At 40.8% G+C, this 26,306-nt stretch overlaps 1 protein-coding gene across 1 annotated transcript in view; it reads left to right on the forward strand.

Moving 5' to 3' along the window:
• UBL3 (ubiquitin like 3) overlaps positions 1-26,066 on the forward strand; it is a 63,198-nt gene extending 37,132 nt beyond the window's left edge. The window contains exons 2-5 of the mRNA XM_054164805.1: positions 15,460-15,568; positions 19,377-19,463; positions 23,917-23,994; positions 24,946-26,066. Coding sequence (XP_054020780.1) covers positions 15,460-15,568; positions 19,377-19,463; positions 23,917-23,994; positions 24,946-24,998 — 327 coding nt within the window. The 3' untranslated portion in view covers positions 24,999-26,066. The remainder of the gene's footprint in view (positions 1-15,459; positions 15,569-19,376; positions 19,464-23,916; positions 23,995-24,945) is intronic.
• Positions 26,067-26,306: the final 240 nt, after the last annotated feature.

The following is a 26,306-nucleotide window of genomic DNA, read 5'->3' on the forward strand; positions in this document are numbered from 1 at the left end:
CTCAAGGCTTGAAAAATCTGGTATTTTAGTGCTAACCAAGATAGAGAAGTATGAGAGATGAGGCATCTGTCATCAGAGTCCCAAAATGACTCTACAGTGAGAAGCTATAAACTTGCCTCCCTTCACTGGCATTTCCATTGAGATGTAGGTCCTGAAAAATCTTGGAGAATGTGGGGATTTTATTCTTATAGCTCTTATAGTTCTTATAGCTCAGAGCTGATACGAGGTGATTTCTAGGGAACTAAGTCAATCTTGATTTGACTTTAGGGAGTGGTTTTCTTTTTTTTCCTAGAAGTTCTCATGCAGTGTCTAGTTTAAATGGTGAGTAGTGTTTCTATGAGCTATAATCCTCTGCTTGGTTGTGGCGTGATTTTTGTACTGCAGAGTCAACTGCATTAAAACCATATAATGCCACACTTACTGCAAGTAGAAGGCAACATTGGATTCAGGAGGCTGTTTCCTTGCTTTTCAATTATTTCTCTTCTGCTCCACATCACGCTATTTTTGTACTTGGTTGTCAGGGTCCCTTTTGTGGGGCCTGAGGACTAGCACATTTTAAAAACAGGCTTTGCTTTGGACATTAATTTGTTTCTAAAGAAAAGTGTCATCTCATGAATCTATATGCTCATATATATGCTCTAAGGGCTGGAACTTTAATTTCCAAGATAGTTGTGTTTGATGTTCTATTGTGTCCTTTTAAAATAAATGCTTTTTTTTCTTAAAGACTTTTTTCCAATGAATTTTCTAATTTGGCTAATGACCTGTGTTGGTTTGGTGAGAACTGGAAAATGAATATATACAATTCAAAGTGATCTTTAATTGCTGTCCCTGTCTCATGTGGCAGAAAGTGGGAACGGGGGAAAAAGCGATTGGACTGCAGTAAAGATTAACTCAGGAATGTAGAGAGCCCAATACATGTTTACTATGTTTACACAGCTTAAAATAAGAAGGAGATACTTTTTAAAACTCCATTAATAAAAAACAAAAACAGAACAAAACCTAACCAACCACAAAACACCACCCCCCCAAAAAAAAACCAAACCCCCAAAACAAGTGAACCCCCCCTGCCATTTCTCCCTCTTGAAAGTTAGCATATGGAACTGATGATATCCATGACTTTGTGCTGCTTGCAGTTGTTATTGTTTTAATTGCTTCCTGTTAATAGTACCTCCCTTGAGATGTCCATTTTCCCCCCTGTGTTTTTAATGTTTTCTTTTTGTTCTTTGGGTTCAGTTTTTTTGGTGTTTTGTTTGTTTGGGTTGTTTGGTTTTTTTACTTCTCACTGAACTTCATTTCTGGCCAAATTGAAGCTGATACTTGTTTTCATCTAAGCTATAACAGAAAAATTACTTTCATCTTTCTCTGTGGTCTCCCTGACATGTTCTGGTTATAAAATTGCAATGCCTTCTTGTCCAGGTATATTGTTCTCAGTTTTAGAAACTTCCATTATGCAGCAGGGAGCTCATTTTTCTGCCTTGCTTTTCTCCTAGTGCGCAGAGAGAGTGTTTGGTATGCTCTTGCCTGCCCATCATTAGTTTTTCTTTCTGTAACCATGTAACAGCTGTATCTGAAACTTCTAAGAATGTGGGTTAAATCAAATTAAGCCCCACAATTTGGTTAAAGATAGGGAAGAATAGTTGATGGAGGACTAAGGAGGAGTGGAGGGCATCTGTCTGCCCCTTGGACTTGCCAAAAGCAGCTATGTATGAAACTGATTCCTTTAGAATTTTCTCTTTTGTTAGCAGCAGCAGTATTAATTTTGAAATCAAATGCATTAGGCTTTTCACAAACTAAGCATTCACAAGCTTGATGGTCTTGCTCTTTTTAAAGATGACTCTGAACTGTTCTAAATAACATTTTAAAATATTTTTACTAAAGACTACATGAGTTGTATCAGATTCAATACAAGTTGTATCAGAAGGAAATCCAAATTTAAGTGCTTAGCATTATCATTATTCATATATATACATGTATATAGTTGTCATTGCTGGTTGATGGTAGGCTGAACATGAGCCTGCAGTGTGCCCAGGCAGCCAGGAAGGCCAATGGCATCCTGGCCTGCATCAGGAACAGTGTGGCCAGCAGGAGCAGGGAGGTCATTCTGCCCCTGTACACTGCACTGGTTAGGCCGCACCTCGAGTACTGTGTCCAGTTCTGGGCCCCTCAGTTTAGGAAGGATGTTGACTTGCTGGAGCGTGTCCAGAGAAGGGCAGCAAAGTTGGTTAGGGGCTTGGAGCACAAGCCCTATGAGGAGAGACTGAGGGAGCTGGGGTTGCTTAGCCAGGAGAAGAGGAGACTCAGGGGTGACCTTATTGCTGTCTACAACTACCTGAAGGGGGGTTGTAGTCAGGCAGGGGTTAGTCTCTTCTCCCAGGCAGCCAGTACCAGAACAAGAGGACACAGTCTCAGGCTGTGCCAGGGGAGGTTTAGGCTGGAGGTTAGGAGGAAGTTTTACACAGAGAGAGTGATTGCCCGTTGGAATGGGCTGCCCAAGGAGGTGGTGGGGTCGCTGTTGCTGGGGGTGTTCAGGGCGAGGCTTGACAGGATGCTTGGTTGCACGGTTTAGCTGATTAGGTGGTGTTGGATGATAGGTTGGACACGGTGATCTTGAAGGTCTCTTCCAACCTAGTTTATTCTATTCTATAATTAAATAATATTCATACTACCTTTATTCCTAGTCTAAGCTTTGAATACCAGTTGATATGAAAGGCTGAAAACATGGTGATGGGGCTTATCCAGGGGCTGCGCCTGAGAGGAGATGGCAGGATGGTAACCCAGATGGTATCTGCTTATTTTACTTTTAAATTCTGGAGTCAAATGTTGAGATGTGTGTCATTAGAAGTTATTTTTAGGAAGATAGAAATTGAAAATGTAGAAACAGACACCTTCTTCTCTCTCCTACTCACATGCTTTTCCACTTCAGATAGAAAACCTGGAGTGCATATATGTTCTGAAGAAGTCACCAAAGCTTGTCTTTGTTGCTACTTCACCACTAACTCCACATACTGCAGCCCAGGGACCCCCAGCATGGGTGGGTTTCACCTTTACTGGGAGAGCTCTAGAACACTGGAGTTACCAGGCTACCTCTCTGTGACCATGCTCACCAGAGCTAAGCAGTTCAATCTGCAAGTGCCAGTTTTTCATGTATGCTTTGTCATTTGAAGCAGTTTTATTATTATTTCCACTTTTGTGTTTTGAAATGGCTGGTTCAGCATGGTGTACTGAGTGATACAATTATCTCTGCCAAAACTTCCTATTAATCTGAGTATATCAATTTCTCTGTGTATTAGTCACTTTATTACCAAGTGAAAATGCACTCACTCCAACACCAGGTTAAAAGGATGAACTTTGAAAACAGCAAGCTTGGATGCCCTGTGGTTAACTCTTACTGTTGGTTTTGCTACTTACTTGTATTAGAGCTCAGCTCCAAAACATAGTCTTCTGTAATCTACCCATCACAATTATGGTGGACTGAGACAATTCTGACCAAAGAGAAAGTTGTTTTTTCATGTGCAGGGTAAATGTCTCTGGCTAATGAGTCATTGGGGCAGGTCTTTCTTCGACTCTTTTCTGTTGAAGTGTATTTGCTTGGGGCCCAGCAAGAGAGAGGTTAATTCTGTACTCTATTTAAAGCATGCACCTGGGATACAGCAGACAAAGTGCCATTTGAGGTGAGAAGACCGATTACTTGACCACTTGCAGTGTTTCAGGTAATGGAGTGCTTCTGTTGTCATGTACTGCTGGGAGAGGAGTTATTTCTGGGCAGGCATTTCTGACCCTTATTTCATCAAATTATTGAAAAATCTTTTGTTGATAGAATCAGTATATTTCAAGAAAATATGGTTACTCTGGATTTATTTTCATATTAAACCTGATTTTCAGTGAAAATTTTCACTTATTTACAGCTGATGTTTGCTATGTTCACCTCACCCCTCTGGAGAAACAAAACAAAGCAACCCCCCAAACAAACAAAAAAGGCAAAAAAGGCCTTGATGAGAGTCAAGTGTAGTAAAAGAAACGGTATGTAAACTCCACTGCAATCCATTGTATTCTATTAATGATTTGTGATATCATCTGTACTAATTTATTTTGAAGAACAATGTTTCCTAGGTATTTCTTCCTAAAAGATAACCTTGGAACTTATAGGCGGATATTGAGGAATATATTACCATTGTTCCTGTGTTATTTGAACTGAAGTGAGGGAAAGGATGAAGTGTGTGACTGAGCACTATGATTTTTAAGTTCAAGAATGTAATGGTTTCCATGGAAACAGCTGGCTCTATCATAGCTACCAAGTTAAATGCTTACAGGATTTTGCTTTTTCCTCCTCTAAAAACTGATTATGCCCCATTTTGGTTTTCTCTTCACTTCAGACTTCTCTGAAATTTGCTAACTTAATTTTTCAGTTCAGAGCTGCCTTAGGCATTCCCTTTTTTGAGAAAGCACTTGCACATAAAAATGTATTTGTTTCTCTTTGTAGTAATCTAAATATTAGTATGGGATTTGATCTGGCTATGAAGTTTACTGTAGAGGGGGGATTCTGTCACACTTTCCACGGTGTCATGTTGGGATTGCCCAATTTCCTCAAGTAGTATGGCTCTGAATGAATGATTGGGATATGTCAGCTGACTGGCAGTGAAACCTCAGAGCCCTGTTCAGTCTCACTGACAATTTACGCTACTTGTTATGTTCCAAGTCCATTATTTATTTACTGATATGAAGTAAACTTATCATAGGTGCATGGTATTGTAAGGGCAGAGCAAAGTCCCTTTGTACAGCTAAAGCTAAATGCGGGGTGGGGGTGAGTGTTGCCAAATGTAAGTCGTAGGTGTTCGGCTGAGGAAGTGCAATTAAGATACCTGTATTCCCTGTTAGATATTTGGTTAAACCAAGTGTGAGTGTGACTCAGAAGTGTTATGTCTAAACATGTGGAGGAAAATAAGATTAGCAGGAGTGGTCAGCATGGATTTATCAAGGGAATAGCTTTTTATGATGGCATGACTGGTTGCGTAGAAGAGGGGGGAACAGTGGATGTTGTCTGCCTTCAGCACTGTCTCCCATAACATTTTCATAGGTAAGCTTAGAAAGCATGGGTTAGATGACAGTGAGACAGTGGGACAGTGAGATGGATTGAGAACTGGCTGAAGGACAGAGCTCAGAGAGTTGTGGGCAGAGACCATTTGGAGGCCCTTTGCTAGTGGTATTCCCCAGGGATCAGTACTGGGTCCAATCTTGTTCAACGTATTAATCAATGACATGGATGAAGGTATGGAGTGTAACTTCATTAGGCTTGCAGATGATGATACAAAGCTGAGAGGAGTGACTGGCACACCATAAGGTTGTGCTGCCTTTCAGCAGAACCTGGACAGGCTGGAGAGCTGAGCAGAAGGGAACCTCATGAAGTTCAAGAAATTAAGTGTAGAGTCCTGCACCTGGGGAGGAATAACCTGCTGCACCAGTACAGGGTAGATGTTGACCTGCTAGAAAGCAGCTCTGTGGAGAAGGAACTGGGAATCTTGGTGGACAAGTTAGCCATGAACCAGCAGTGTGCTCTTGCGGCCAGGAAGGCCAATGGCATCCTGGAGTACATTAAGAAGAGTGTTGCGAGCAGCTCAGGTAAGATTGTCCTCCCCCTCTACTCTGCCCCAGCGAGGCTACATCTGGAGTATTGTGACCAGTTTTGAAATCCCCAGTTGAAGATAAACAGGCAACTACTGGAGAGAATCCAGTGGAAGGTATGAAGATGATAGGGGACTGGAGCATCTCTCTTACGAGGAAAGGCTGAGAGATCTGGGATTTGTTAACCTGGAGAATAGAAGACTGAGAGGGGATGTCACCAAAACTTACTAACAGCTAAAGGGTGAGGGTCAAGGTTATGGGCCCCAGAGACATAGCACAAATGAGAACCCAGGAACTTCTGTCTGAACATAAGGTAAAGCTTCTTTACTTTGAGGGTTACAGAGCACTGGAACAGGCTGCTCAGTCTAGTGAGTCTGTTCTCTGGAGATAGTCAAAACCTACCTGGACATGACCCTGAGCAGCCTGATTTGGTGAGTCTGCTTTAGCAGCAAGGTTGGACTAGCTGATCTCAAGAGGTCTCTTCCAACCCCTATCATTCTGTGATAAGAACTAGAGTTCTATTTATTTTACCAAGGGACTCCTGCATGAGAGTTCAAAATCAACTGTCTCTTCTCACTCATGAGAATGCTTCCATCATTGGGCTACAAAGTCATACTTCTTGCTTACTTTCCTACCTTATACACCTGCTTCTCAGTCTCTCTACCAGGCCAAGAAGGGGCTAATGTTGTTGCTCTAGACGTATCTCATAATTCCCCAGAAAGCTCTGGAAATCTTGAGAGAGGGGAGGATGAGAGAGGATGAATTGGTACAGTTAAAAACAAATGGAAGAATCCACAAAAGTAGGACACTGGAACGCTGCCCAGGGTGCCCTAGAGGTTTTTAAGGCCAGGCTGGATGTGGCTCTGAGCAACCTGGTCTAGTGTGAGGTGTCCTTGATGGGACACCTATTGCCATCATCAGGTAAATGATCCTTGAGGTTCCTTCCAGTCCTAACAATTCTATGATTCTGTAATTACCTGTGAGAAGAGACCAGCACCAGCCTCCCTACAACATCCTTTCAGGTAGTTGTAGACAATGATGAGGTCTCCTCTCAGCCTTCTTTTTGTCAAACTAAACAGCCCCAGCCCCAGATGAATAACCACCTCACAAAGGAGGTGAGAAGAAAAGAAAAAGCAGAGCAGAGAAGAAAAAAAGGGAATAAAATTCATAGTATATATTGACCCAAGTTACCTTATGATGGATTCATTAGCCAGTTTTTCAGATGAGGGAAATGCAGAATAAGTGTCATCTGTCTGGAATTCAGTGTAGTTGATGCTGCACTGGAAGGGATGGTTTGGGAAGGCAGGGTTTGCTAGAGTGTTATTTTGATGGAGAAGATGGGAAGATGCAGTTCAGTGTGGAAATGTCGGTGTGGCAGTTATGCTTAATGGAATTCTTTACAGATTAATTTGGGGTCCAGCTATCTTTGTGATGTTTTCATTTACACCACTGACACAGGGAAGATCAGTATGCTGATGATGAAAATTTGGAGGCACTAGTGGTACAGATGATGATCATAGTGTTGTGTGGGAAAGATTGGATTATCGGGAGTACTGAATAAATAGAAATAAAATGAATTCCTTTAATATAAAAATACTCTGTACACTGTGAGTGGTCAAAAGCAGTGTTTTATAATGCAGGCTTGAAGGCTTATATCATGGGAATGACAGAGAAAGAACATTGTAAGGCTACTGCCTTGCAAAGGTGAGACAGTTGTGATGTTCCTATGCAAAATGGAGAGGAATTTGCAGTCAATTTGAGGTTTTATTATCATTGTATAAATTCCTGGAATGTTAGGTATAATTGTAATCATTCATACTTAAGAGAAATGAAGTAAAACTAAAGCAGCTGCAGATTAAAGTGAATTGTAGAATCGGCCACTTGGGAAAGGATCTTGAGAAATTTTTGTGCCCACCCTACTGCTGGAAACAAAGTCACCATTGAATTCAGACCAGGTTACCAGGAATTCGTTGTTCGGGTCTTGAAAACCCCCAAGGAGGGAGCTTCCAAAGCATTTCTGGGTGGCCTCTTCCACACTGCTTTGATGTCCTCAGAGTAAGAACTTCTTTCCTTTTATCACACTTCAAAATCTCGTTCCCATTTATGACTATTGTCTCTTGTTCTTCTGTCTCGGACCTCAGTAAAGAGGTTATCTTGGTAATTTAGGCTTAGGAAGGTTGTTAATAGGTGCCTACTGGGCCTCCAGGCTAACCAAGCCCAGTTTCCTTAATGTTCTTCAGAGCTTTGAAGACAGTGATCACACCAAGGGCTGGCCTATTAATGAGGCAAACCTGTGCTTGTTTATTTTAGCAAAGCATGTCCTTGTCTGCTGATGTGAAAGCAACCCATCGCACCCCCAGGGAGCAAAAGAGTCAGTTATAACTAAGACACAAAGTCAGTCTGACATCAGTGAATGGAGCCTATCCAAGAATCAACTTTTGCTGAGAATTCGGAGAAAGCTCCACTCAGTGGGACAGTCAGGTTCTAGAGCAGCCTTCCAGGGAGTGTATAAACTGAAGGACTTCATTGTATTCAGGTGGATACATTTCCAGAATGATTACAGGAGATGATGCATCTAGCCAGTGGAATCTAGATCCTTCATGTGCCTGCAGACTTGGTTGGTGTAATGCTGCTGTTTGAATGTTATTCAGGCTTAGTTCAACCTCCTATGTGAATTTAGTGTAATTCAGTCTTTGGCATAGAGTTCTAAAGAAACTTTTGATACACTTCTGGAGCACAAACTTCTTACAATTCTGTAAGATGATTCTGTGCACTCTGAACTTGAACTAGGAGGTAGAAGTACAGGATTTTGAGACATGAAATGTCAGTCTGTATTTCTGGATGGTCTTACCTCGTAGCTTTTCCTTCTGGTCCATTGTTACTTTTAAATTCAATTTCACATCTATTAAGAAAAGTTTAAAAAAAAAAAGAAAGGGAAAAACATCTTGAATATGTATTTTAGTCTTAAACACCTGAAGAAAAGAAGTTAGTTTAGACTTGGGGTTGTATAGCATGTGGCAATATGACACTTTTCCTCCTCTGCATTTTAATTGCAAGGTGGGAAGAATCTTAAGATGCTACTGGAGCATAAAATTGATAACAAAATAACTTGTCTAACTGAATAGATGGGAAATCACTGAAACATCAAGAAACATCATGTAGGTTGTAAATCTCTCTCTTCTTTTGATGTTTAAATGACTTCCCATTTATTTAGCTTTAGCTGTGAAATTACAAGTACCGTGGCCTTAAGACATTTTGTAGTTATACCTTAAAGAATGAACAAACTGTTGCAGATGCCTGTAACAAACAGAGCAACTTATTCTATGTATGCATATACCTACATATACATGAGGGAATAGAGTTAGGCTGGAGAAGGGTAGATTTAGACTGGGTATTAGAAATAAATTCTTTAAGGATGATGAAACATTAGAGCAGGTTGCCCAGGCGGGTTGTAGATGCCCCCTCCATACACATGTTCTGGTGAGACCCTGCCTGGAGTACTGTGTCCAGTTCTGGAGCCCCTATTACAAGAGGGATCTGGACATGCTGGAACGTGTCCAGAGAAGGGCCACGAGGATGATCAGAGGGCTGGAGCACCTCTCCTGTGGGGACAGACTGAAAGAGTTGGGGCTGTTCAGGCTGGAGAAAAGAAGGTTCTGAGGGAGGTGACCTTATTGTGGCCTTCCAGTATCCGAAGGGGGCCTACAAGTAGGCTGGGGAGGGACTTCTCAGGATATCAGGTAGTGATAGGACTAGGGGGAATGGAATGAAGTTGGATGTGGGGAGATTCAGGCTGCATGTGAGGGGGAAGTTCTTCACCATGACAGTGTTGAAGCCCTGGAATGGGTTGTCCAGGGAAGTGGTTGAGGCCCCATCCTTGGAGGTGTTTAAGCCCAGGCTGGATGAGGCTCTGGCCAGCCTGATCTGATGTGAGGTGTCCCTGCCCAATGCAGGGGGGTTGGAACTAGATGATCCTTGTGGTCCCTTCCAACCCTGACTGATTCTATGATTGTATGATTCAAGGCCAGAGTGGACAAGACCTTGTGCAGTCTGGTCTAGTGGAGTGTGTCCCTGCTCAGTGTGGAGTTGCAATGAGATGATCTCTTAAGGCCCCTTTCCAGTCAAACTATTCTGTGACCCAAATTTCTGTTCCAAAAGTCGTGGTCAGAATTATTACTACAGTCTCTGTGTGTGTATTTTAATATATGGGATTTGGTTTTGTTTACAGTATTTAGTCAAGTCTAAGGTTCTTTACTGTGTATGCAGTATAGCTGATGGGGTATTTACTGGAGCTGTAATTATGAGACTGGTGTTGGCTGTGCTGTGGGGGGAGAGAGGGCAAGGTTTGCATGCTTGAAATCACAAACAGAATGTGCTATTATATAACTGTGCAGAAGGGATAGAGTCCACAAATTGTATTTAATCCGAGTTTTGATACTCTGTCTCTTCTTAACTGCTTTCATCAATGACATTACAGTTGGTCCTGTAATGCAGAACTGTGAGGATATGATGCTTATCAGTTTGCTGTAGCAAAAGGCTGGAGAAGAGAAAACAATGATTTAAAAAACATGAGGATTGTCTTTATGTCCCCTGTGGAAGTGCAAGCTTGTCAGGGCCGTGATAATCGTCAAAGCTTCACGCGACGAAGTCTTTGTTAACAACAGGTGGAAGAGTGTTAACCATGCAAGGGATAGAGATGCAGCTTCCTTGATTAGGTATTTTCCTGTGTTAAAACTTAAGTCACCAAGTATCCTTTCATAAATTGCAAGATTAAAATCTGCTGCTTTTAACATAAAGCTTCTCCACCTAATCAAGTTGTGTTTTTTCTTTTTCCCTCTACTTCCCATGGACTAAGTGTGTATACATGTATGCTTGGGGTTTTTTTCCCCCTTTTCTCTTCTAGGTACAAACTTTCGTTGATGGCATTTTGACGTAGATGCTTTAGATACCTCGTAGGATGTTGACTTGCTGGAACGAGTCCAGAGAAGAGCAACAAAGTTGGTGAGGGGTTTGGAACACAAGCCCTACGAGGAGAGGCTGAGGGAGCTGGGGTTGCTTAGCCTGGAGAAGAGGAGACTGAGGGGTGACCTTATTACTCTCTACAACTACCTGAAGGGAGGTTGTAGACAGACGGATGTTGGTCTCTTCTCCCAGGCAGCCAGTACCAGAACAAGAGGACACAGTCTCAGGCTGCGCCAGGGGAGGTTCAGGCTAGATGTTAGGAAAAAGTTCTATACAGAAAGAGTGATTGCCCATTGGAATGGGCTGCCTGGGGAGGTGGTGGAGTTGCCATCACTGGAGGTTTTCAGGAGAAGACTTGATGGGGTGCTTGGTGCCGTGGGTTAGTTGTTTGGGTGGTGTTTGATTAGTTGATGGGTTGGATGCGATGATCTTGAAGGTCTCTTCCAACCTGGTTTATTCTATGTATTCTATGAAGCAGGGTTCTCAGGCTTGTAAAAGTAGTAGTACAGCACTTGCAAGCCATTAAATTTCCAAGTGCTCTTGAGTGGAATGAGATGAGATGATAAATTTTCAAGACAAGTTTTGGGATTCCTTGCTGCAGACCCTTTGAGGTAGTGTCATGTGCAACTCCAGACTAACGTTCCCTCAGCCGAGATGAATAAATATAAAGAGATATATAGATATCATATCTTTAGACAAACGTGCAAACTAAATGTGTCAGAGGCATGCTGTACTATAAATAAGAAAATACTTTAACCTTTCATTAGAGCAGCTGTTTCCTTGCACTTGATGCAACATCTGCTTGACTGATTTAAGGCTCTATTTTGGGCTTCTGCTGATACTTGGTGATATTTTTATTCTTTTTTCTTTAAATAAAAATATTCCTCTTGCATGTTACACATACTTTGTAGTACATCTTGTAGAATTCTGAGTTTATCTTGATGTGCCTTTGATATTTCGTAGTAAGGCTCTAAGAATTGTTCCTCAGTAGTAATCCATCTTGGGGGGGGCGGGGGGTAATAGAACTTACATTTTTCACTCCCCTTTCCCTCCCCCCGTGTTGCTTATTATGATTCTACATTGTATGTTAACTGCAAAAGCATGACTTAATCAAATTTTCCAATAAGCCAGTTCAGTTTTGATTATTACTCTGTGATATTCTTCTCCTTTCTGTAGTCATCTTAGTCTGCCTGCTGCTTTTAAAACTCCGTAGCACAAATACAAAGAAATGTCTCCTTAATGTTATGCTAGATGAAGAATAACTTTAGTTGTATATTAATGCTGTGCCCTAGTCACATTTTAAGTTCTAAGCAGGATTAATCTTCTGAGTTGGGTGTTTTGGGGTTTTTTTAATCATCTCCTTGTAGGATCCAAATCAGACAGTTGTAGCAAGCTAATGATTTGGTGTACTTTCTACTACCTAGGAAAGTGTTACGATCTCCAAGGCAGGTAATCCCTGCCACAGAGGAATTACACATACATGAAGGAAATGAAACCCTTAAGATAACCTGCATAAAATCAGAGCTGATGGACTGGTTGGCCAGAGGGAGAAAGATTGTGAGAGGGATGCCTCAGGAGCCAGTTAAAGTAGAGGAAGTTAATGCAGGGAAATTGAAGTGAGAGGCAGGAGGGCTGCTGCTGGTGAAGAGGCTCCTCACCATTGTTGCCTACAGCAGGCACTGCTGCCAAATATTTGGGGTTTGAACAGGTGGCCCATGCCTAAGTATACAACAGTTTGTGATGCAGTCTAAACCTCCTAAATTTTTGGCAGTATGTTGGTGTTGTAATGAGAGGCATTGATGCTTAAAGGATAATTAAAGATAATGAGGTATAAAGAAAGCGGATGGAGCAAGGTACACCACACTTATAAAAGCCAGAGTGGCAGGCTTGACTCTTGATGAAAAGAACTTATTTTGTACATAGGCATTTTTATAGTTTCATCTGAATATGTACATGGTAACTGGTGTGGTGTCATAGTGCAAAATGTGGGTTAAGTAGAAGAAATTATGATTTAACAGAATAATTGTGAGTGTATGTAGGGGCTTAACATAAAAGACATAGATGAGAGGAGGGGAAACTAGCTCAGAGAGAGCTTGTTATTGGTATCAGTATGGATCAGCTGCCTGAAACATCTTTGTGGTGTGGAATGAGCTGCCCAGGGAGGTGATGGGGTCAGTGTCCCAGGAAGTGTTTAAGAAAAGACTGGATGAGGCACTTAGTGCCGTGGTCTAGTAATTAATTAGGATTGTGTGATCGGTTGGACTTGATGATCTTGGAGATCTCTTCCAACCTGGTTGATTGTGATTAATACTTTCCACCTTCCTTTCCCTGAGAGAGATGGAGTAGTAGGAGTCAGGTGAAATATGGAGCCTTGTGCTTTAAGACATTACAGCCACAATGTCAGTTACGAGTTCAGAGGCTGCATAATTGTAAGGATCAAAGCAGAGAAGGGTACTAAGTAACTGAGCAAATCGTATAGTGCATTGTGAAGCAATACATGCTCTTGGGACACAAGCACAGAAGTTGTTTGCAGCAGACAGAGGAAGTTACTGTTGGTATCTGGTGAGATATCACTTAGTAGGCTTCAGAAATAGCCATCTGTTTTGAGAAGAGAAAAAAAATTCAAATGTGCAGAGACTGACTCCTAGAGTTGATCACGGAATATGGAAGAGACCTCAAAGATCATCCAGTCCAACCCTTGACCCAGCATTGAGGCCTCAACACTAAATATTAAACCATGTCCCTAAGTGCCAGGTCCACACACTGCTTAAACACCTTCAGGGATGGTGACTCCACCACTCCCCTGAGCAGACCATTCCAATGTTGGATAACCCTTTTAGTGAAGAAGTGTTTCCTAATATCCAGCCTAAACCTCCCCTGGTGCAGCTTGAAACCATTTCCTCTAGTCCTGTTGCTTGACACTAAGGAGAAGAGGCTGGACCCCTACTCGCTGTAACCTCCCTTCCGGTAGTTGTAGGGGGCAATAGGGGCCTCCCCTCAGTGTGGAAATGGGTATCTCACTAGAGGAACCTTGAAGAGCTTGTCTTGGGTAGTTTAGCTAAAGAAACCATATATGCAAGTGTTGTCTGCAGATACACAGATGGATACAGTTTAGAGTGGGGAAACTACTTGAACTGAAAGACAATACAAGCAAAACAAGAAGTGGACAGTCTAGCCATCCTTTAGGCATAACGTTTTGAAGATGCAGTTACAGTAGTCAAGTTTTTGGAGTAAACAGGGCTAGTGGAACTTGATCTGCTTTCTGCTAGATCTTGGTAAGATTTGAAAATAATTCTTTAATCATTCTGGAAACATCAAAGAAATTGGAGCTGTAATGTCTTCTGAATTTGGTGAATTTGGTCTTTGACTAAACAGCATTCCTGCAGCTTCTCTCCTTTAAGGTTGGAATTGTTTGTTTTTCCCAAATTTTCTGGTATGCAGCAACACTCTCACAGTAACAGTGGTGCCTTCTCAGAGTCAGCTTCAACTTGGCTTCTTTTCTGTGCTAATGGCAGAACTTGTATTTTCTGAAGGGTGTTAGCAGGGAGCCAGAGATGGGAGCCTCCTCCTTTTATGCTCTTTTTATCCTTGCTACGCTTTGAAATAGAGACTGGATTGCTTTATGGAGTGGTCATTTTCTTCACTGACCTTGAAGTGTGCAGGGTGATAGAGATTGTAATTTGGGTATCTCCATTAGGTGCTTAAAGATAGGTGAGATGAATCCAAGCCAAAGCATTCAAAACAGAACAGGCATGATCTGGAGAGCTGCTGAATTAAGTGGTGAATAGGTGACTGAGGCAGGGCTGTCATCTTCAGTGGATATAAGGTGCTGAGATTTTTGACTCTGCAGAAGTCTTGAAAATGTTGGACATCACTGTCAATTTTTCCTTTTCTTGTTTAATCTAGGAAACAGTTTATTGAATTCCAACAAGGAAGGCTTTGTTGCAACTTAAAATGAGAGCCACAATTTGAGAGTGTGATTTGGAAGGGAAAAAAGAAAAAAGTATCCAAGCAGTGTGTATGCCAAAAGTTGATGCAATTTAGGCTTGCAGGCCAAAACACAAAAGCAGCTAGACTGAAACTTGCCAGGGGTGTTGGTAAGTGCTAGCTACCCAGACACATTTTGTGACCTTGCTAGCAGTTGCTTGAGGAGTCAAAATGTAATCTCTTGCATACTATAACGAGCTCTTTACACAGATTATTTTAACGCTACATGGAAAAGGAACTGTGTTCTGTAATGTGCAAGTAGAAGAGTGGAAAATTACAACTGAAGATGTTGGTGGTTGGATAAAGCAAACCGATGGCAGAAACACTGTGGTGTAGTGTTATTACTGTGGAGCTCAAAAAAACCTACTTGTTGTGCAAGACAGTGGTGGAACAAAATTTTGGATTCAGCGGACTGGCAGAGAGATTCAGCTTCTGTGGCAGTTGGGACTGAGGAAGGATGCTGCCTGACTCTGTTTAGGTTAATTTTTCAGGCTTACAGTTTTCTCTTCATTCTATACAATATGCTGTCAGTGTGTATTGACTGGAATTTTTATATACTTGGCTGAAAGCTGGGTGTTGTGTTTGGGTTTTGTTTTTTTTCCAGTGGCAGAGTTGATTCACTCGCTGCCTATCAGAATCTCCTGGTGTTTATCATCAAAAATGCCAGCTGTTAGAATTTGATCTTCTTAGATGAAGCGTAAACAAAACATCTTCATTGACCTCTTCGAGACCCTATTTTTAACACCATCCTAAACCGTTCTCTCAAGTGACTTCAGTGCTTTCTTCTAAAACCAATGACAAGGTTTTGGTAACTTTAAAAAAGTTTAATAAAATAATTGAAGCCTTCTTTGGATACTTCCCTAATGCTGCACTTATTTTCTTTCTTTTCAGATAAATTTGCGCCTCATCTTGGTGAGTGGTAAAACGAAAGAGTTCTTGTTCTCACCCAACGACTCTGCCGCAGACATCGCAAAGCACGTGTACGACAACTGGCCCATGGGTGAGTACCTCTGTGTGTGGCTGTGGCTTTGTAAGTGGTGAGCTAGAAGCTTTCCCTGTGTTTTCAGACTAAAGCACCAACAAACCAGTCTCTGTTCTCAGCATTCAAATGAAGTATGTTTGCTGTGTATCGGGGCCTGGATTTACATGGAAATACAGTTGTCTTGCCGCCTTCTCCCTGTTTGTTCAGTTGGGCAGAGATTTAGATGTCTGGGCCATTTCCCAGTTAATTTGTCTCCTTCTCTGGAGACTTCCAAGACTCATCTGGATGTGTTCTTGTGCAACCTGCACTAGATTATATGGCTGCTCTGGCAAGGGTGTTGGACTTGATGATCTCCAGAGGTCCCTTCCAACCCCTAAGATCCAGTGTGTAATTTCTAACTTTTTTTCCTCTCATACTGAAGTACTTCTTCCTTTCTATCTTTAGGCCCTTTTCTTGATCAGTTTTGTTAGAGGATGAGGTAAATGTGTAGAAAGGTTGGAGATACAAAACTTCTTATGTGAGCTAATGTAAAACATGGCATGTCACAGGAATGCACTAGTGAAATTGAGTCCGAAGTACTTCTTCCTCATTGCACTATATTGGAAATTATCTGTAATAGTTATATAGCCCCAGGAAGTGAAAACAAAATTAAATAGAAAAAAACAAACAAACAACACTTTTTTGAGAGACATTAAAAGGCTGAGGGAAACTGAGGTTGTTTGTATGGAAATACTTGGTGTTATGTGCAGGAGCACTAGCCTCTGAATATGAAATTGAAAACCTAAGATGTATATTCACACATGTGAACAGTTCCACGAAAACAAAGTGCTTCTGTTCTCACCAACTATGATTTCATGGGAAAATAGCCAATACACAGAAATAGCATTGCATACAATGAAAGAAAATGCTTCTTTTGGTACAGGACTTCGTCTGGGTTGCTGTTCTGATGTTAAAGACTAGTCTTTACACAAACTAAAACATTGCAGTATCTGTTTCTGTACTGTAGTTGGCAAAGAGGTATGGTGGATGATAATTCATGCAAAGAAGTTAGTGTTGACAATCCATTTTTTAGGCCTTAAACTGGTCTTTGAGGTAAGGAAAAACAGTTTCAGGGGACTCATTAGTCGTTCGTTTTGCTGGGATGCAGCAGTATGTACATAGCAGAACATGCAATGAAGGAGGAGGTTTTTAGTCCTCTGAAGTATTAGATACAAGATGTAAAATACTTTCACTCTTAAGAAATTTGGTTGATGTATCATTTGTATAGCTACTGCACATATCTTAATATGTGGCTGCAACATAGTTGTCATGATAAAATGTTCTTTGTGTACTTTTATCTGTACTAGTAAAGGCAGAACAGGTTTTTTTTTTCATACTCAGATTTATTCCTGAACATGAAGGTTGCAGATTGAGTTTAAAGTTGGGAAGGTACCCAGACTTTAAAATCTCTTTATTACAACAAAGAAAAGTAGAACTGGACATTGAAGCCTAAGTTCAAAGACCTGCTCTCCTGAGGGAGCGCTGTAAATCTTGATGAATATTTAATTGCCTGTGCAAAGAAGAATAGTGTCAATTTAAAAGACTGAGGAAAACTCTACTTCAGAATAGCATATAGGCTTTCACAAACATCAGCCCACTAGCTGGTTTCAGACTGAGAGTGCTTTTTCTTTACAACAGGACTGAGAAATTTTGATGAGGACTGAAGTTTCCTTGAAAGAGAGATGACATGAAATTATTTTGATTTCCTGTGATCTTGTGGGGAAAAAGTCATGAGATAGCCTCAGTCACATGCTGTCAGGATTAAGGCAAACCTCCTGCTTTTGGCAATACAGTTGTTAATTAAGAATCTCTTGACATGTAGTGGAAACCACCAAATTTATATTAATGTCTATTATCTACATAGGTATCAGCTCTGTTCTTCCTCCCCTCATGTTCTTCTAAAAGATGTTAAATTTTTTCTTGCGAAGCAATTATCTGCTGAACTTAAGTAAAAAGGAAGTTGTAGTTAAGTATTTTCTCTTTGGCTCATTTAGTCATCAGTGGAACTTAAAATTTGAAAATATGTCAGAAAGAAATGTTTCAGACTGTCAGCCAAGAAGCTGGAATTAAAAGGATGGGTAAATTGGCAGCTTAACAATGAGCAAATACCTGTGCCAAAATACAGGCTGTCTTCTTTTGATTGCTGTTTTATGTCATTATGGCACTGTGAACTGGCTGAACCTTGCCTCTCTACAGCCATAGGACAGTGGAGTTCAAACCTTATGGATTTAACCAAAAAAAAAGAGAAAGTTTGGTATCTTTCAAAATATCCTTCACCTCTAGCAGTGTGGTAATTCAGATCCTTAACGTAGCCAACTTCACAGAGCAGCAAAAAGGGCATGTGCTCGAATTGCAAGACAATTGAATCAGCCTGTGAGTGGAAATACTTGAAATTCAAATAGCTCTGGTTGCCTAATTTGATCTAATCTTATAAACTAGGCACATGGCAGCACCTAGGGATATTGCAGCCTCTGCTGTGGATGCCCTGTGCCCTGCCTCCTCCACAGGCTGCAGTGGCTCCTGCGGCCTGCCTCTGCCTGCTTGCTTTCTCGCACCAGATGCCTCTCTGTACGCTCGCTGCAGCCGTGGCTTTTGTTTTAGATGCTGCCCCCTTCTCCCCTTTTCATTTCTTCTTAGTTTGTGGTGCCAGTTGCTACTGCGTGTATGTTAATTGTATGTTCCCAGTGAACAGGTTGGTTTCTGTTGCTTGTCCTGATCCCTTGCTGAATATTCATCTTGGTATATAAACACTACAAAGGCAGAAAGAGTGAGCATTTGTGAACAGCTGTTACCAGATATTTGGTCAGCTAAGAAACAGAAGACATTGTACTCCCAGAGAGTCCATTGAAATTCAGCATTTCAAGTTTTTATAATGTTTGTTCTGAAAGAAAATTATGTATTCATTTGTTGGTCACATTGCAACTGGGAACAGTAAAAGAGAAGGAAAAGATCATTTAAGTTTGTAAATTATTGATGACGACTTAAGCATTATAGGAAATGCATTACAGGGAAATGCATGCTTGATTTCCTGAGTGACTGCTTGCCACATTAAAAACGTCCACAGACTAGCCTTTGAGAAGTTCCTTAAAATGTGTGGGTCGTTGTGTGCTCTGTGAGAGCCCTCTGTTCTGGCTCTCCACAGTGATGCTTTGGGGCTGCTCAGGTCACGGCCCCCTCTGGACATTTAACCGGTTGGATCTGGTCATCATCGAACACCGCTGAGCAGCCAGCTTCTCGGGGCTGTGAGCTGAGAATCCTGCTTCAAATGGCCCATCACATGCACTTCGGATGTGTGTGGGCTGCTTTGCATTGCTCGAGAGTGGCTCCAGTTAAACAATGAAGTGGTCAGGAGCGTGTCTTGAGAATCTTCTGAATGGGAGGAAATTAAGGCACTTTTAACCAAGTGGATATCAAGCCTCAGGAAGCAACTCACAGAATATTTTATGGAATCTTTTGTATGGTCTTGTCTGCAGTAAATATCTCGATGAAATATTTGTGTAGGACTTGTATATGTGGCAAGTATCTCAGGCAATCAGTGTAATAAGTTAGTAATATTTCTGTTTGCAGGCATGAAGTTATGTGTTTCGATGCCCAATGTCAAATAACAAAAAATAGATTTCAGGGCTGCTAGCCTTGAATCGTCTTTCTGTGTCTGCAGTCTGTGCTTTCTCTGCAGTGTTTCCTGCAAGAGAATACTGTTCTTAGTTTTCTTCCTGGGTAGAGGCAAGAGAAGTAACAAAAGGTGTTTTTATTGCAACATAGCTGTGAAAATTCTCTCTCTTTTCAGACTGGGAAGAAGAACAAGTCAGCAGTCCAAATATCTTGCGGCTTATTTATCAAGGGAGGTTTCTTCACGGCAATGTGACACTAGGAGGTATGAAAATCATTTTCATCCCTGTTCCAGCCAGGTGAAGGGGTTATTTATTTACAGTGCAGTAAATATTGCTTTACTGTTCAAGATCACAGTATGGCTTTCTATTTTAACTTGAACTTCAGGGGGTACCCCCTGGCAAGTCAAATCTCCTCTTGTATAAGAAACAGAAATACAGTTTTTATTTGTCGCCTTTTTAAACTGAATACTTTTTTTCCCCCCTTCAGCCTTACACTGCTCTTGCAGGGTAAGATTCTTCATAAATGTCTGAAGTATTTTTAAAAGTTTGGTAAAGATTATGATAATTGTTTAACAATACTTTAAATCTTAGTGCAATGGAGGAAGACACCCTATGAATGAGAATGAGGGGAAGCATTCTTGCTGTCCAGGGCTCTCCCAGGGATACAATTGCATAGTTATGTGAAAACAAAAGTAAATGGCTTTGCTTCATATGCTAAGGAACTGCAATTCAACTATGCCCCCTTGTGGCAAGTAATTTCCCACAACGGTATATTTCAATGGGTATCTTTGGTACAGATGTGACACAGATCTGTAACAGTAATCTTTCCGTTTGTAGGTAAAAGCTGCCGGTGTGGTTATCAGCTATATCCACAGCTAAACAAAATGACTCTCTTCTCAGCACAGCTTTAAAAATAAAATAATGCTCTTGCTTCCTCTGGATGTTCAGATTGTTCATGCATTGGTCCTCAAGTGCAATACAGAGAGGAGACTATAATGCAAAATCACTGATGAAGTGGTTTTGAAGTTAAGATAAACCTGAGAAAAATATCTCTGGACTGCTTACGATGGTTATTCCATGAGGAAGTGACTGGGATGACACAGTAATTGATCCACTTGCTACTGTTACTGGTGTTGGCTAGTGATGTACTTTTAGAATAGATTTACTCTCCACATAAATCAATCTTTAATGCTGCTGTATATACAAATGAGATCATTGTAGGTTCAACTGGGAGAACTCTGACAGTTTTATTCACTCTTTAATTTGTGTGTTTACCAGGTGCCAATGAGTGCAGCTAGTAACAGTTGAAGTAGGGTTGAAAGACAAATGTTACACAGCTCAGATCATCTCTGCCAATTATAGAGGTGCTAGGTTGACCTTATATTTTGCCAGGCACGGATAGCTAAATGGGTTTTCTTGGCCATTCATCTCTAGGTGTTAACTCCTGCCCACCAGTGCTTGTTCCCAGTGCATTTACCTAAATACATAACACCTTTGACTATTTGTTTAATATATGTAATATATTGTTCAACAAATTCAGCTGCAAAAACAAATAATAGTTGCATGCTGTTGACTCTTGCAGTAACTCAGGTCTATGGATTTTGAACACTCACTTGGATTCAGGGCATTGTAGTTCATTCTGGTTCACTCATGCGTTGCAATTTAATCATCGTGACTTTTACCCTAAGGATCTTCCATGTACATTAGTGTTCTTTTTGTTGCTATATTGTTTTAAGAAAAAGAATCCCTGAACCATAGGCTTGCTTCATTCAGTGCTAATGAAGTTATCTGGAGTCAGATTATACAGCCGAAAGGGGAACAGCTAATCATGAAGCAACCTGAAAAGGCTGTTGCTTCAGTTTGTGGTGTTCATTAGATGTAACCTGAAGTGAACTAGTTATCTTTAAAAGGGGGGAGGGGGGCAGTTTCTTGTTAAATACAACATTTGGTTTCTTGTGCTGTTACAATACAGTTCCATTATGCTTTTATGTCGGCAGCTCTCTCTTCGTGTTTTATTTGCTTTAGGTAATTAGGAAATATTGACTGGAATTTGGACAGACTGTGTACTGAAAGTCACTTTATCAACTAGTGAAACAAAAGTTTCCAAGGAAACAGTTCAGTGCTTTCTTTTTTTAACTAAAGTCCATTTTTGTGCACATTTTAAAGTGACATTGTAATGTTCTAGTTGTAACCTCACATGTCTATATACTGTCTCAGGAATTTGAGACTCCTATAACCTAAGAAGCATCAAAAAAGAAATTACAAATTGATAGGAAAAAATGGCTTTTGAGAAGAAAATTTCCTTTTAAAGAAGCCATCTCTTTTGCCAGCTTCTCTGAATGGTGTGTCCCCAGAGGAGTGGTAGGGCTAATGGCTTTGGAAGTGGAAAAGAAAATCAGACCCTCCTGTAAAGCTTGCTGTGCCAGGTTTGCCGGCGATCCTTGAGCCACACTGTTGAGTTGTGTCCTGCCTGTGCGAAGGGTTAGGGAGTTAGCTAGCAAGGCAGGGTCTGTTGTTGAGCTTCCAACACAAAATTTCTTCCTTCAGCTGATTTTTTTTGGTCTGCAGCTTGCATTTGTAATGATGAATTAGAGAGGTGATACGTAACTGACGGCTCCTTTTTTTTGTATTTTCCATAGATAATGGTAATCAGCAACATTTTATTTCCATATTTGTTGGGGAAGGGGGAAAGAAAGCCAACCCACCATGTGCCACACACATGCCAAAAGAGGGCTGGCAATAGAAAATCTGGAATAAAAGTGGAATTAAACACGTGGGGAAAGAACAGAAATAAAAGTGTAGTTTAAGTGAAAGAAAGGAAGAAGAGAATAAGGACAGGAGCAAGGAAAGATTAGTGAGCATAGGTTAGGGTACTCAGATTGTCATGGTGCTCCAAGCAAGGAGGTGGAAATAGCTAGTAAGAACTTGTGTGAACTATGCAAGCTGAAATTAGTTAATTGAAATATTAGCATACTTTTACTTGATTACTGTAAATGTTTAATCTCCACAATTCACCAGTCAAGTCTCCTCAAGTGTCTTGATGCTAGGAAAAACATCCCTAATCTGATTAGTTTATATTATTTTGCTCTTTCTGTGATGGCTTTGTAGGGTTTGTCACGGAAGGCAACTCTTTCCCATTGAGTTTAACAGGCTGTTAATATGCTCTTTGCAGAGCTTTCAGTTCTTTGACAGAATCAAGTACCCAGAATACATACTTGTTGTCAAACTAAGCTATCAATAGCTTCTAGTTGCAGGCACAGGCCATGCCTCAGGTAAACTGAGCAACTGACCTAGTAAACTAAGATCTGACCTTCTATAGAGATGGCTTTGCCCAAAGCCACTTCAAAGAAGCTTGTGGAGCTGTGTATCCCTCTGTTGGCTTACACCTATGTTTAAATCATACCTTGCAATTTTTCAGACAAATGTCTAGGCAATAAACTTGATTAATAACAATGCTGTAGCTCAGCTCATGTTGAAGATGTGTAGTAAGCAAATACAAGGTGTACCAATTTAAAATTTTAGCACTGAATTTTGAATCTTCAATGTTGTGATTGAAATTGGGGCATTTTCCTCTTCAGTTACCTTCAGGTTTATTGGACACTCGTTATTCATTTATTCACTTAAAATGTCTTGGGATGCTGCCTGTGAAAATGGAAGATGTAAACTGACTTTGAGATGACAAATTCTACTCAAGTCAGACTGATTTGTGTATTTAGGATTAAATTCTTGTCACATTTATCACTAGTGTTTATTCCTTTATAAGGGAAGGAGGACAAAACTTTACCTTAACATTTCTCAGGAAAATAATCAAGGAAGATGCTTAATCTTGCAAGCTGGGGAGAGGAGATAAAACCGAAGTTACGTGCAACATGTGAAAATAACTCCCCACAACCAAATCATTGGAAGAAGTCAGTGTTCAGAATATTGAATCTGGCAATGAGAGTCTGCTAAATAAAATGAGCAGCAAAGAATCCTTTTGCTTCAAGGAGACTAGAAGTTTTGATAAGGGTTACACAGTGCTCAAGCCATAAATACAGCATTGTGTTGGTATGCGTGGATCAGAACGTGAAAGTGATCATTTTAGTGTCAAAGAAGCAGAACCAATTGCAGAAAGCTCCAATTTTGTTGCTTTGTGTTACTAAAGCTCACCAAAGCAGCATTGTGACAACTACTTTATCTGACTTAGTGTTTCACATTTGCTGTTTTTCACATGCAGCTGCTGATGTTAGAGATTAATATTAAAAGGCAAGATGCAGGTATTAATGTATTTTGGCAAAGTCTGTTTCGTGGATCAACGTGTGTTTGGGGAAAATCTGTCCTGCAGCAGTGGCTCAGCATTTGGGTGTCTCAGGAATGAGAGTTTAGTTAGAATTAGCCACTTTTTTGCATCCATATCAATAAAGAGTACTTGGCACCTGAGCCTCGGTATGAATGCCCACTACTACTTTTACTTAACAGAGGAAGGCTGTTTCCTAGCAGAAACGTGATGTCTTTAAGAACACAATGGTTTTAAGTGGTGATTATCAGGTCCCAAGACCCTGATCTGTAAAATTTCAGCCAGAGACACCTTTATAAATGCATTTAACAAGTGATTCAGACCTAATTGTATGAACTTCTGAACTGATGCTAATCTAATTATGGTTAGTTTCACTTGGGTATTTTGAAGAAAGAAGACTGTTGTACTGTGTTAATACATCTCCCTTTCTCCTTTTGCAGCATTAAAACTTCCTTTTGGCAAAACAACAGTGATGCATTTGGTGGCTAGAGAAACATTGCCAGAGCCAAACTCTCAAGGTACGCTGTGCACTAAAGGTATTTTGTACTCTGGTACCCAGCAAAGGCACCAGGTCTCTCACAGGCTTTGAGTATTTCATGAGTAGGGAAATGTCCTTCTGGTCTTTTGTGAAGCAAGTCATGAAATGAGAATAGAATAGAATAGACCAGACCAGGTTGGAAGAGACCTTCAAGAACATGGTGTCCAACCTATCATCCAACACCACCTAATCAACTAAACCATGCAACCAAGCACCCTATCAAGTCTCCTCCTGAACACCTCCAGTGATGGTGACTCCACCACCTCCTCAGGCAGCCCATTCCAATGGGCAATCACTCTTTTTTGTGTAGGTTGATCATGGAAAACTAAGAAATTATCTTGCTGGCTTGGTATATTTGTAGGCACTTACTCAAACTTTAAAAGCTTTCATTTTCACAGTATCACAGTATAACTAAGGTTGGAAGAGACCCCAGGGATCATCAAGTCCTACCTGTCTCGGTAGACCTCACGACTAGACCATGGCACCAAGTGCCACATCCAATCTCCCCTTGAACACCTCCAGGGATGGTGACTCCATCACCTCCCTGGGCAGCACATTCCAACGACAAACGACTCGCTCAGTGAAGAACTTTCTCCTCACTTCGAGTCTAAACCTCCCCTGGCGCAGCTTGAGACTGTGTCCCCTTGTTCTGGCGCTGGTTGCCTGGGAGAAGAGACCAACCCCTTCCTGGCTACAACCACCCTTCAGGTAGTTGTGGAGGGCAATGAGGTCACCCCTGAGCCTCCTCTTCTCCAGGCTAAACTTTTCTTATTTAAAAACCAGTTCTGCTTTCTTTTTCAGTTAGATATGCATGTGTTTCCTAAGAACACTAAATAAGAAACCCCATATTTTTATCAAGCGCACTCACACACAGAATGCCCTAATTGCTTTAGAGCTTGCATGTAAGCAAAACTTTCTTCTTGCTCCACAGGTCAAAGGAACCGTGAAAAAACTGGAGAAAGCAATTGCTGCGTAATCCTGTAAACCCTGTTAGCTTTACCTGCTAAGTGTGATGTAATATAGTCTTTGTCTTTCATGCTGCTGGAATAGAAGAGGCCCTACCTTGCTTCAGACACCTGTAGGAAGAGCCTGTCTGTAAATCCATGGAACTGAAATATTAAATGAACACTGTCTCATTAGTTTTTGGTTCTGTTTTAAAGAGAGAGAGAAAAAAAAATCTATGAACGCTTTCATTGGATTTTTTTTTTTTTGGTTCTGTTTTTGGCTTTCTTTAATTCCTGCTCTTTGTTTGTTGAATAATCTTACAGTACATCAGTTCTTGAAAGAACTCAATCTCCAGAAAAGTTAACGTGGTGGTTTTGGGTTATGGTTTCTTGTTTTTTTCATGGCAGGAGTCATTTTGCTACCACAAAAAAAAACCAATCTCCATTCACTGGATCTAACCAGTCAAGCTTTCTAGATGCAATTTGCACTAAATATGGTTGACAGTATATTCCTCACCAACAACCTCTAACAATATTTGAGACACCTAGTAGTAACCTACAATGTGTAATGCAACACTGGAAGATAGTATAATTAAAACAAATTTCACTTACGGCCAAATCAAAGGGAAAAAAATCAAACCAGTTCAGTCAGTTCTACCTAAGTCAACCTTGGTGGCCAAACTGGCACAGAATACTAACTAAAGCAAGTCTAACTATATATATTTTCACTGCAACAAGCAAACAAAGGAAAACTTATGTGCCTGTAATTTAAAAGCACTCTGTAGAGGGCTGATGAAACTGATTCTTTTCGTTACTGCGTGCACTCTGATCTTGTACATGAGTTGAGTGCTTATTCAGACAGCACAAACGAGTGCAGGGAGTGCATTTCCTAGCCTTAATATGGGAGGGGTAATTTCCTGTAGTTCATAGGCTTTTATTATTGTGCAGCAATGTTAGCAAACCTCATTTACTAATCGATTTTATGTATTTGAATATTGGCAGTTGGTGTTTTTCAGTCACTTTTCTCATCTGTACCTTAGCGTCCAGTGTCACGCTTCCTCATTAGAGACTTTGGAAGAATTATTAAGAGAGTTTAAAAAGGCAAAAAAAGAGGGGGGAGGGGGAGTGGAAAAAAACCCAACCCTCTGCCACAGTACTAGTTTTGTTTCTTTGAGTAATCTGCCTTTGGTACTAGTGCTTGCAATTGTATTAAAAATCAGAAGCTGGTATTTTTTTTTTGGGGGGGGGGGTGGGTGGGGGAAGGCATACATGATTAAGCAGGATGCCATTCTCTTTTGTTTCATATCAATAATTTAACTGTTGATATGCTGAAAGAAATTTGCACAGC

Source organism: Dryobates pubescens, chromosome 10, assembly GCF_014839835.1.
Source record: "Dryobates pubescens isolate bDryPub1 chromosome 10, bDryPub1.pri, whole genome shotgun sequence".
NCBI classification, from domain to species: domain Eukaryota; kingdom Metazoa; phylum Chordata; class Aves; order Piciformes; family Picidae; genus Dryobates; species Dryobates pubescens.